Consider the following 11656-nt stretch of genomic DNA (forward strand, 5'->3'; position numbering starts at 1 on the left):
AGAATAAGGCATCTAGAGGTCCTTCTGGTTCAAGGATGGCTGCTAATGTGGTTGGCATGTCTGGTAATGGTGAAGACAATCCTCTGGATTATGGTGATGAGGGAGATGCTGCTTCTAAGGAGGTTGTTGATCCTAAGCTGGTAAATGCCATTTACAAGGAGATGATGAAGATGTTCAAAGGAAAGTAGGTCCTTCCAGAACAAGATCAATTCCATTCCATCAATTTTACTGGTATGATCATTGCTTCTAATGTTGATTTTTTTAGTTCATTTTACGAAAAGATGGACTAGATTGTCGATACAGAAGCTACAAACCATATGATTTGTGATGGAGACATGTTTTCTTCATCACAAAAGTTAATTGAACCTATAAAAGTTGGATTACCTGATGAAAATAAGAATTTGGTGCATTATACAGGAACAATCAATTTAACTACATACATTACTCTAAAAGATGTTTTGCTTCTATCAAATTTCAAACACAATCTTCTTTCCGTTGGAAAATTGTTAGACCAAAACAACTTATTTTCTCATTTCAAGCATGATATATTCATTTTTGCCGACCTTGCTTCTAATCAAATCAAGGCTGTTGGGAAGAGGCAAGCTGGATTGTATAAATTCACTTCTTCTGTTTCTTTACCTATTTCTCATAATACTTCTGTTGATTTTACTTCAGCTGTTAATGTTTCCTTTAACAGTGCTTCTATAAATACTTCTATTCCTAAGCTTAGTACTATACATGCTAGGCTAGGACACTTTTTTTTTTTGGCAAATAAAGATTTTATTCATTTACCAAGTTTAAAATTACACCAAGGCAACACAAACACCCAAACACAACAGACAGACTAGACATCAGCCAAAGAAAACAACACAAACACCAACTACTGTCTACAAGCTACACAGAAGAGGATTCTGTTAGCAACAACCAGAGGAGACTCTACTTTGCTAGAGAAAATTTGAGAATTTCTTTGCAGCCGTATCCCATAAACACTCTCAATGAATGCCATTGCACAACTGACATCAGATTTCCTTGAGCTCCTACTCTTCTTTACTGCCCAACTAACCTCCTCTTGCCACTGTAATACACTCCTCTGAACCCCCAGGTTTTGCAACACCATCTCCCACACTTCAGTAGAGTACTTGTAGGAGAAAAATAGATGAGAAATATCCTCATCTTGCTGGTTACACAGGCCACAAGTACTCACAACAAGAATATTCCACTTGATGAGTCTATCTTTGGTAGCAAGTCTATTCTGGATAGCTAACCACATAACAAAAGTACTCTTAGGGCTAGCCCTACTATTACAAACTAATCTCTTCCATGGCACCTGTACACCACTGTGATGCAGATATTTGTAAGCTTTATGGATTCTGAACTTTCCTGCCACTACAAACTGACTTCCACCCCCTGCCTGCAATAGAATGTCTCTTTGATGCCAAATCTTTCTCATTTACCAGGTAAGGCCATTAGGAACTGGCATTGACCAGAAGTCCCTCTACTGTATGTAATAAGTGTGCATCCACTTAACCCAGAGTCTGTCTTGCTTCATGGAAAGTGCCCAGCAGTGTTTAAGCACAACAGCGTTGTTCCAAGTGCTGAGATCTTTCAAATTCTAGCCACCACAGGTCTTGGGTAAGCAAAGATTCTCCCAAGCTATAGGAGCTTTTCTGGACCCTACATCAGTACATGTCCACAAGAAACTCCTACAAAGCCTCTGAATCTCCTTCATAACCTTTTTAGGCATCACAAAATTTGACTCCAGTACAACTGAACACCAAACAACACTGATTTGATAAGCTGAAGCCTACCAGCATAAGAAAGCATTCTTGCAGACCACCCTTTAATTCTTGTAACTGTTTTCTCAATAAGTGGCTTGCATTCATTGTAACTGAACTTCCTAGTTGTAAGGGGCACCCCTAGATATCTGATTGGGAAGGTACCCTTTGAAATCCCTAATAAACCAACTAAATGGTTTACCATCTGATCATTTATCCCTGCCAGATACACTTCAATTTTATGCAAATTAGCTTCCAACCCTGAAGCTTTTGAGAACTTAGTGAAAACAACAAACAAAGCTGACACTGAAGGAACATCAACTCTGGAGAAAAGCAATAGATTATCTGCAAACATCATGTGAGTTAGATTAACTCTTTTACATCTTGGGTGGAGTTTAAAAGCTTTGTTAATGGTGAGATCAGCCAAACACCTAGACAGATATTCCATCCCTATAGCAAACAGATAAGGAGACATTGGATCTCCTTGTCTTAAGCCTTTTTTTTGCATGAATAGGAGTAGTGGGAATGCCATTGATCAAAATAGAGTATGAGACAGTATTCAAACATGGCATCACCCATCCAACAAATCTGGTTGGGAAGCCCAACTCAACAAGCATACTCTGCAAGAAATACCACTCTAGAGAATCATAAGATTTCTTCATGTCCACCTTTGTCATACACTCAGGGGAGATATTTTTCCTAGAGTAGCACTTTACAAGCTCACAAGCCAGTAAAATGTTATTTGAAATATTTCTACCAGGAATGAAACCAGCTTGTGATGGACTGATTACATCACCAATCACCCTTTGCATCCTAGAAGTGAGAATTTTAGAGGCAATTTTATAAACAACTGAGAAACAAGCAATGGGTTTGAAATCTCTAATATTTGAAGCATTATGCACTTTAGGAATGAGGGTAGCTGAGGTATTGTTGATTTTCTTTGGCATAACCCCAGTGATAAAGAATTCCTTTACAGCCTTATAAACATCCCCTTTAACAACTCCCCAAGCCTTCAAAAATAAAAGACTATTAAATCCATCTAATCCTGGAGCTTTATTAGGGTCAATTCCTTTCAATGCAGCATCAATTTCACTTTCTGTAACAGGCTGAATCAACTCATCAGCAGCACTAGAAGACGGTTGTTTACCCTTCCTAACAGTGTTCACATCAATCCCAGTTAAGGAAGGTGCAGCAGTGCCTATCAACCCCTTGTAAAACTCACTAATCTCACCCTTAATTTCTTGCATAGTAGTTAGCTTCTTCCCAAAGCTATCATACAACACATCAATATTGTTTCTTGCTTGCCTTTCCTTCATTGCACTAAAGAAAAATTTTGAATTGGAATCCCCAGTTTGCAGCCATTGAATTCTAGATTTCTGCCTATAGGCAGATTCTTGCACATGAAGAAACTTTTTAAACTTTTCAGTGCACTCCTTTTCTGTCCATTGTAACACCTCATCTGTGGAATTATTAACTAATTGAGTTTGAACTAAGTTCAACTCAATTCTAATATTCTCAATTCTTTCCTCAAGTTTTGCAAACTCCTGCTGATGGAGGTGTTTAAGCCCTTGCTTAACTGATTTAAGTTTAGCCCACACCTGAGTAAGCCCATTCCCATGAACTTCTGTGTTCCACCCAGTTTGAACAATCTGCAAGAAACTAGGATGATCTGCCATATAGTTTAAAAACTTAAATGGCCTTCCACCTATACACAGATTGACATTGCAAGACATTAAAAGGGGAGAGTGGTCTGAAAGACCTAGATTCAGATAATCAACAATTGCATCAATGAAGTTTAGGTGCCAGCTTGCATTTCTTAAAGCTCTATCAATTCTAGAGCTAATTCTCAAATCTCCCTGCCCCTTGTTACTCCAAGAATAAAAATGACCACAACTTTTCAATTCAGCCAAAGCAGCACCATCAATACAAGCTTCAAAATCCCTAGTTTCAGTGGCAGTGACAATGCTACCATTCAGTCTGCCATCTGAGTAAAGAATGGAGTTGAAGTCACCCATGACTAACCATGCACTTGTGATCACAAAACTAAGATTGTTCAATTCATCCCAAAGAGCTTTCCTAGTATCAACTGTATGCAGTCCATACACTAGAGTGAAGAAAGTACTAAAGTGGCCACTTTTTGCTGTAACAAAGGTGTGAATCATCTGCTCAGTTTTCTGCAGAATCTGCACTATCACAACAGCATGCTTCCACCCTAGCCAAATTCTCCCTCTAGGCGAATGAGAATAATTGAACTCCCACTGCCACACAGAACCAAATTTCTTCAGAATCTTGCTACAATTCCCTCTTTTATTTTAGTCTCAACTAAAGCTACTACAACTACTTTATTCTCAGCTAAGAAATTTTTTTATTTCTCCTACCTTGATGGGGTCATTCATACCCCTCACATTCCAAGTGCAGATATTCATGGTGGAATATGAGAGGAAACCCCTACATCACCACTCTCCTCAACAGCATAGCCAACCTGTTTCAAACCAGTACTATGCACAGGACTTCTTGTCACCCTTCTTCTTCTAGACACCACCCTCCATCCATCATCTTGCACAGGAACTCTTGGGGTGATGACTGCATCCATAGTAGTGTCCATCTCACTACTGGTCTCATCTTCAACCATAACATTTTCAGTCACACTAGATTGCTTAGGTTCATCAGCTACAACAGTCTGCTTTGGAACCCAAACTTTCTGAACCTTCTTCTGAACTTGAGCAGCCGGCACAAGTCTAGCAGTGTTTTGTTTCCCAGTGCCACAAACATGTCCCACCATTTTGCAGGCAGAGCAATATGGTGGCAACCAATCATACTCAACCTGCTGCTTAAAAGTGTTACCAGCTGGATCCTGCAGCATCACACTCCTAGGCAAAGTCTTGGTAACATCTATTTCAATAAGTATTCTAGCAAAGGATATTCTCTGCTGGCAAGTAGTACATTCATCAGCAAATAGAGGCACACCAAGAAGACTTCCTATTCTACTCAAAGACCCAGCTCCCCAACCGTTCAAAGGTAGGTAAGGAAATCTAACCCAGATTGGCACAACTCTAAGAAATTCTGTCTGAAAATTAAACTCTGGTGACCAGGGCTTAACTATCACTGGTTTAGCAAAGAATGAATGAGGTCCAGCCAACAGGATTGAATCCCTTTCTTTCTTAGAAGCAAATTTGATAACAAAGTAGCCATCCTCATGGAGTAATACCTGTGGTTTAGACAGAACATTCCACTCTTTCTCAATAAATCTAATAACAGCCCCAATAGAAGGTCTATCCCCCACCACATACATAATGACAGCAGATTCCCATTTTACATCCATTTCATCTAAATCATATTGTTCAAGTACAGCAACAGGGGAACCATCACAAACACTAGGAGCAATAAACGAAAGGGGTATACCTTTAACAGCGAGATTTTTGGGCTTAAACAGGCTCACCCGGGGAGGTTTTGACACTCCATTGACACCTTCTTGAACTTGTTGTGGTTGCACCCTCTCTCCTTCATCCTCTTCAACATTTCGAGCATGCTTTGTTTCCTGGGTGTTCAAATCACCTCTTCCACCAAGGGTTTCCGTACCATTTCTCAAACCCAAGACAACATTAACATTTCTCATCATTTCTCGCACCTTCTCAAGCGCAGACCCACCCAGAACTCCACCCCCTTGAACCTCCACCAAGATTTCTGGAATCTTCAATGCATCCATCTGGGTTTCCATGGATGGAGTGGGTGTGTAATTAATCGTCTTATGATAGGCCTCAATAGCTTTCTGAGTGTTAGGGGAAGGAGGTCCATTACTCGGATGCGACGAAAATGGTGAAATCCTCACCGGCGTCACTCGATCTCCATCGAGATTAATGGGTGTCACATTCCTCAGCTGGTGTTGGTTTTTCGGACGAGATAACACTGTGTGAAATGGCGTAGCTATCGGGAAATCGCCGCTCTGATTGCCGGTGAAGGAGCAGAGGAGAATTGCGACGTGCGAGTGTGTGAACGTGAAGGTTGTCGCGCGCTTGTGAGAGACCAGAGGAGAAACGTCGCCGGCGGTGGAATGGAGTGAAGAAGGAGGTAGAGAAAATGTGTGTGTTGAGGACAACGAGAACACGGGAGCAAAAATTTTAAGTTAAAAGTTGCGCTTACTCAAAATCAGAGGGAGTGTTTTTCTTTTATTTTTATTTTTTTTTAATTTTTTTGTGTCAAAGGTTGCCCTTGTTTGATAAGAGCAACCTATAAGGAGCCACTTATAAGGATTTTTATACTAGTAATGGTAGAGGCTTCTTCATTAACATCCCGAACTTCGTGCTTCTGGTTCTTCTTCTTCCTCGTTATTGCAATGGGGGTGCGCACGTTAGCAAACAACCTTATCTTGCACTAACCATGGCAGAGAGAGAAAGTTTGTGCCTGTTTAGGCTAGGACACTTATCTGTACATACTATGAATAAATTGATTGTTGCCTGTGATGCTCATAATGATGAAGATTTTAATTGTGAATCTTGTGTGTTTGCTAAGATGCAAAAAATGCCTTACCCTTTATCATCTTCTCATGCATCAAAATCATTTGAAAATATTCATGTCGATTTATGGGGTGCTTATAAGCGACCATGTATTGGTGGAGCCACATATTTCTTGACAATCCTTGATGATTATTCAAGGACAACCTGGACTCACTTGGTTCATTCTAAGACTCAAGTTCCTCAAATCATGAAACATTTTCTGGCATATGTTGAGAATCAATTTCAGTCCAAGGTCCTTACCATTAGGAGTGATAACGGTACAAAAATTATTCAGGAATTATGTACTGAATTGTTTTCTAGCAAGGTCATTGTTCATTAAAGAAGTATTTCGGGAAATCCTCGGCAAAACGGGAGGGTAGAAAGGAAACATCGACATCTCCTTGAAACAGCCAGGGCAATACGATTTCATGCTAGTTTGCCTATCAAGTTTTGGGGAGACTGTTTGCTAGCTGCAACTTATTTGATCAACTTGATGCCTAATTCTGTTCTGAAGTGGAAAACTCCATATGAATTACTGATGAACAAGGTGCATGATTACTCTCATATAAGGGTAATAGGTTGTTTGTGCTATGCTGCTTGTAAGGAGACCGATAAATTTGCCCCAAGAGCAAAAAGATGCATTTTGTTGGGATATCCTTATGCACAACAAACTGTTTGATTTGAAATCAAGAAAAGTATTATTAAGTAAAGATGTCAGATTTGAGGAGCACATTTTTCCTTACAAATCTACTTATGTTCTAACTGATCCAGAACAGAATTTTACTCCTTGTCCTCTGGTTAACCCATCTCATATTTGTGATTCTCCTCTACAAGTTACTCCTACCCCATCTCATACTCGTGATTCTCCTCTACAGGTTACCTCTACCCCTATCTTTTCTAATACTTCTCCTTTTACAAATATTCCTTTGTTTAACACAAACACACCTAATCACAATTCTTCTCTTTCTCTACCATCTTCTTCTTCTCAATTGAATGCAAATACTCCTTCCTCCAATTCTACACCTTCTTATTCTAACCATAATTCTCCACACATTTCTATCAAACCTATACTAATCCATAAATTTGTGAGGACTATTAGACCTCCTAAGAAACTTGAAGATTTTGTGGTCACTGGCCCTGCTATTCATCATAATCAGGAGAGTTTGTCTAACACAGTTACTAGTGTTAGTTGCTTTAATGCTTTTGCTTGTCCTGAATTATCTCATTTTATATAAGAGCATCTTGCTAGCTTGGCAAAGGTATTAGCTACAGTTGATCCTTGTTCTTTCAATGAGGCTCAAAAAGATCCCAGATGGATTAAAGTTATGCAAAAGGAAATATCAGCTTTAGAGGAGAATGACACTTAGGATCTTTTTTATCTTCCTCCGGGCAAGAAGGCAATTGGTTCCAAATGGATATACATAACAAAATTTTAACCTAGTGGAGATGTTGAAAGATGGAAGGCTAGGCTGGTTTCTAGGGGAGATAAACAGATAAAAGGCAAGGATTACAAGCACACATTCAGCCCCGTAGCCAAATTTACAAATGTGAGGTTGATTATAGCGTTAGCAGATGCTTGTACTCTTCACTTACATCAACTGGATATTAACAACGCATTCTTACATTATTACATTGATGAAGAAGTTTATATGAAACCTCCTCAAAGTTATGAAAAGGCTCCTCTTGGAAAAGTCTGCAAATTAAAGCTATCACTTTATGGATCAAAGCAAGCTAGCAGACAATGGAACGTAGAGCTTTCCAGATTTCTTTTGCAGCTTGGTTTTACTCAATCTGTAAATGAATATTCTATGTTAATTTACAGACCGATTCCTCTTTTACAGTAATTGTGGCATACGTTGATGATTTACTGGTGGCGAGTACTGATTTGGCCGCTATTCAGTCTCTAAAGGAAGCTCTTCACCACAAATTTACAATTAAGGATCTTGGACCTCTTAAGTACTCTCTTGGTATCGAGGTCACAAGAGATTCTTTTGGTATTTTGTTGAATCAAAGGAAATATATTCTTGATCTTTTGAAGCATACCAATATGGAAAGTTGCAGGGAAGCTACTTTTCCTCTCCCACGAGGTTTGAAGCTCAGCACAGATGATGGTGCAAAACAAGAAAATCCTGAAGTCTATAGAAGGATTATTGGCAAATTGCTATATCTGAATATGACACGGCCTGATATTTCATGTGCAGTTCAGCAACTGAGTCAATTTTAGGGGGATCCTCGAGTCCCACATCTGCAAGCTGCTCAACATGTTCTTCGATACCTCAAAGGTACTCTGCATCATGGTCTGTTCTATTCTGCCAGCATTCCTATGCAACTTTATGCTTATTGTGACGCTGGCTGGGGTACATGTGCGTATTCTGGACGATCTCTCACTAGTTATTATGTTCTCTTATGGAGTTCTCTAATATCTTGGAAAACTAAAAAGCAGAAAGTAGTGTCTAAAAGTTCTACTAAAGCTGAACTCAGGAGCATGAGTCATAGCACCAGTGAACTTGCTTGGATTTATAATTTATTAGAGGATTTGAAGATCAATATCTCTTGTTCTATTCCTTTATTTTGTGACAACAAGTCTGCTCAACAAATTGCAGAAAATGTAGTTCTACATGAGCGCACAAAATATCTGATGTTGGATTGTTATTACATCAGAGAAAATGTGGAGAGTGGTTTTATAGCAACACATCATGTCTCTTTTGAAATGCAGATTGCTGATATTATGACTAAGGCCTTGGGTGCAAATCAACATAATTTTATTTGTCTCAAGCTAGGACTTGTTATTCCTAACTAAGTCTAGCTTGAGGGGAGGCTGCGAAACAATGATACTGCCAACTGCCATAAGTTTGTTACAACAAACTTTATTTTATTTTCCCTAAGTATATATAGAATTCCTGTAATAATTAAGTTTTTGAGAGATTCAGAAATATAAAATCAAATTGGGGATTCTCTCAATTCTTTCTCTCCACCTCTATTCTTCATGATTCGGATTTATTTGAATCAGAGAAATTGATTTACTAAGATCAGTTTCACAATATCACATTCTAGTTCATTGGTTTCATCCACCTCCATCGATAACTTTCAAACTTAATTCTAACGGATCCTGCATGCAAAGGTTGTCCAGTAGTAGCATACATTATTATCAGAGATCGCAATTGTGAAAGTACCGGTATTTATTCCTATAATCAAGGCATTACTCAAGCTTTCATTGCGAAACCTTTCGCACTTCACAAGGATATCCATCAAGCCAACAAACTCATGAAACTATAAATTGATGATCTCAACCTTTTAGTCGTCAACTCTATCAAAGGAATTGAATCTAGTATATCTGTCAAAATCGACCAGAAGATAAAGGATCTTGAACAAACTTTTGTGACCTGAAACTATTGATTTTATCCGAACCTGTACAACCCGGAAAATAATGGGTACAGCCCCGACCAAACCCAAATTTAACTCGGCCAATTGAAAATTGTTGTATTTACAGTAATAATGAGATTATGACTGAATGTAACCACAATAAACATGTTATTGTTACTATTGTGGGATGTAACATGATTTTGGTTTGACTTATATGGTCATTTTACAGTTGTATTTGACTAAATCTAAACATTTGTATGATACTTTGTTATTATGTAAGCATATATCTATATGCTTTATTGAGATACAATTATATTTATTACACTACTTAATTAGAATATACACTACAAGAAAGTGTACCATTAATGAGGGGTCCCTCGCTTAAGGTCAACAATGATGGGATTTCCTATTGTGAACCCGTCATAAAAGGGCCTGTCATTGATGGAAATTCACTATCGTTAGCCCGTCGTAAAAGGCATCTGTGACTGTTGTTCCCGTCTTTATTTGGATGTTAGCCCCGTCGCAAAAGCCTTTTGCGATAGGATTTTTGACCCGTCATTATTGGGTTATCATTAATGATACAATTTGTTGTAGTGATAATACACTTTTTAAATTATCTCAATTAGAAAGCGGGGACTCTAGAACATTAACAAGTATTTTTAAACACGAATTGAACTTGAACCCGATAATAATTAATTATAACCCAACCCGAACGACCTGTTTAACATGACTAGATTATGGTATATAATGTGAAAAGGTTACAATTGTTAAGATTACTGAGTTGAGTGAGGCCAACTACAACAACAGCAGAATGACAACATCATAACAACAGCTCAGGTGCACACTGCCTTGTTGTAGGCTGCATAGCAGAAGAGCATTTCCCTTGTAACAAACTATCTAATTTTGCTATGCCTTGCTGAATTCTAGCATTGGTATAAAATTTTCATTACCAGCTTTTGTCTAGTCAATCAAGTTGTCACAATAATCCTAAATCTGTAAAAACTCTCTCAGCTTATTGAATTCAATTTAGTGACCTGAGCCCCCAAACGTAGGGTGATGAAGGCAAAAATATCTTGTGTATTTATTTGATCTTCAAGCTTTCATATTAATGGAGGTACAATCTTAGTTCAAGAATTATTTCATGGTATCAGAGCGGGTACACGGATTCTGTCAATAAATTCTTCCTGAAATACAATCAATTCTTTCCATTTACATCTTCAACCTTGAAGTTCTGACTATCATAGTCGTTCTTTGACAAAGAGCATTGGTACGCTTGTTTCCGTCAAATTAATCAGAATTTAGCTTCATTTTTATGCGACTTATGTTTGTTAAACTCAATTCTATAATACATTTGAAGATGAATATGATCAATTGATCATCATGTTGCTTTTCCCCAATTTTTCGATATTCTGAAACCTAATTTCCGAAAATCAAATCCGATTCAAATTCTTCACATAAATTTCCGAAAATTAATTTCAATTCAATTTCATCTCCAAAAAATGCCTACATCAAGTGAAACTACAACCATAAACCCTGCACATGATCCACTTCTCCATACTTTATGCATCCTTCGGATAATCCTAGTATGAAATTAGTGTCGGAGAAATTTTGCGGGGAAGGATATGGTGACTGAAAGTGATCAATGTTTATTAGCCTGCCAACGGAAAATAGGCTTGGATTTTTTGATGGTTCAATTCATAACCCAGCAGCTACAGAAGCAAAATTTCTCAAAGCCTGGGAAAGATGTAATAGCATGCTTATTTCATGGATTCTTGGAGTTCTGGATCACAATCTGGCACGAAGTGTCTTATACTTAAACACAACAGAGGAAATTTGAAAGAACTTGGAAGAAAGATTTGGTGCTTCTTCTGGCATTGTTTTGTATTCTCTACAACAAAGGTTGAATGCTATTAAGCAAGGATCAAATGATATCTCCACGTTTTTTTTACAAAGATCAAGAGTTTGGGACCAACTTGATGATGTAGTGTAGGGGAACACAGTTAAATACATATTAACATAGCGGAA

At 38.2% G+C, this 11656-nt stretch overlaps 1 protein-coding gene across 1 annotated transcript; it reads right to left on the reverse strand.

Moving 5' to 3' along the window:
• Positions 1-880: 880 nt before the first annotated feature.
• LOC110787699 (uncharacterized) lies at positions 881-1450 on the reverse strand. Its single transcript, XM_021992339.2, has one exon. The coding sequence runs from the start codon at positions 1448-1450 to the stop codon at positions 881-883; it is 570 nt and encodes a 189-aa protein (XP_021848031.1).
• Positions 1451-11656: the final 10206 nt, after the last annotated feature.

This window comes from Spinacia oleracea, chromosome 6 (genome assembly GCF_020520425.1).
Source record: "Spinacia oleracea cultivar Varoflay chromosome 6, BTI_SOV_V1, whole genome shotgun sequence".
Classification (NCBI taxonomy): domain Eukaryota; kingdom Viridiplantae; phylum Streptophyta; class Magnoliopsida; order Caryophyllales; family Amaranthaceae; genus Spinacia; species Spinacia oleracea.

Coding starts and splice junctions, on each gene's coding strand:
- LOC110787699 (XM_021992339.2), bottom strand. CDS start 1,450: ATGAGAAAGATTTGGCATCAAAGAGACATTCTATTGCAGGCAGGGGGT.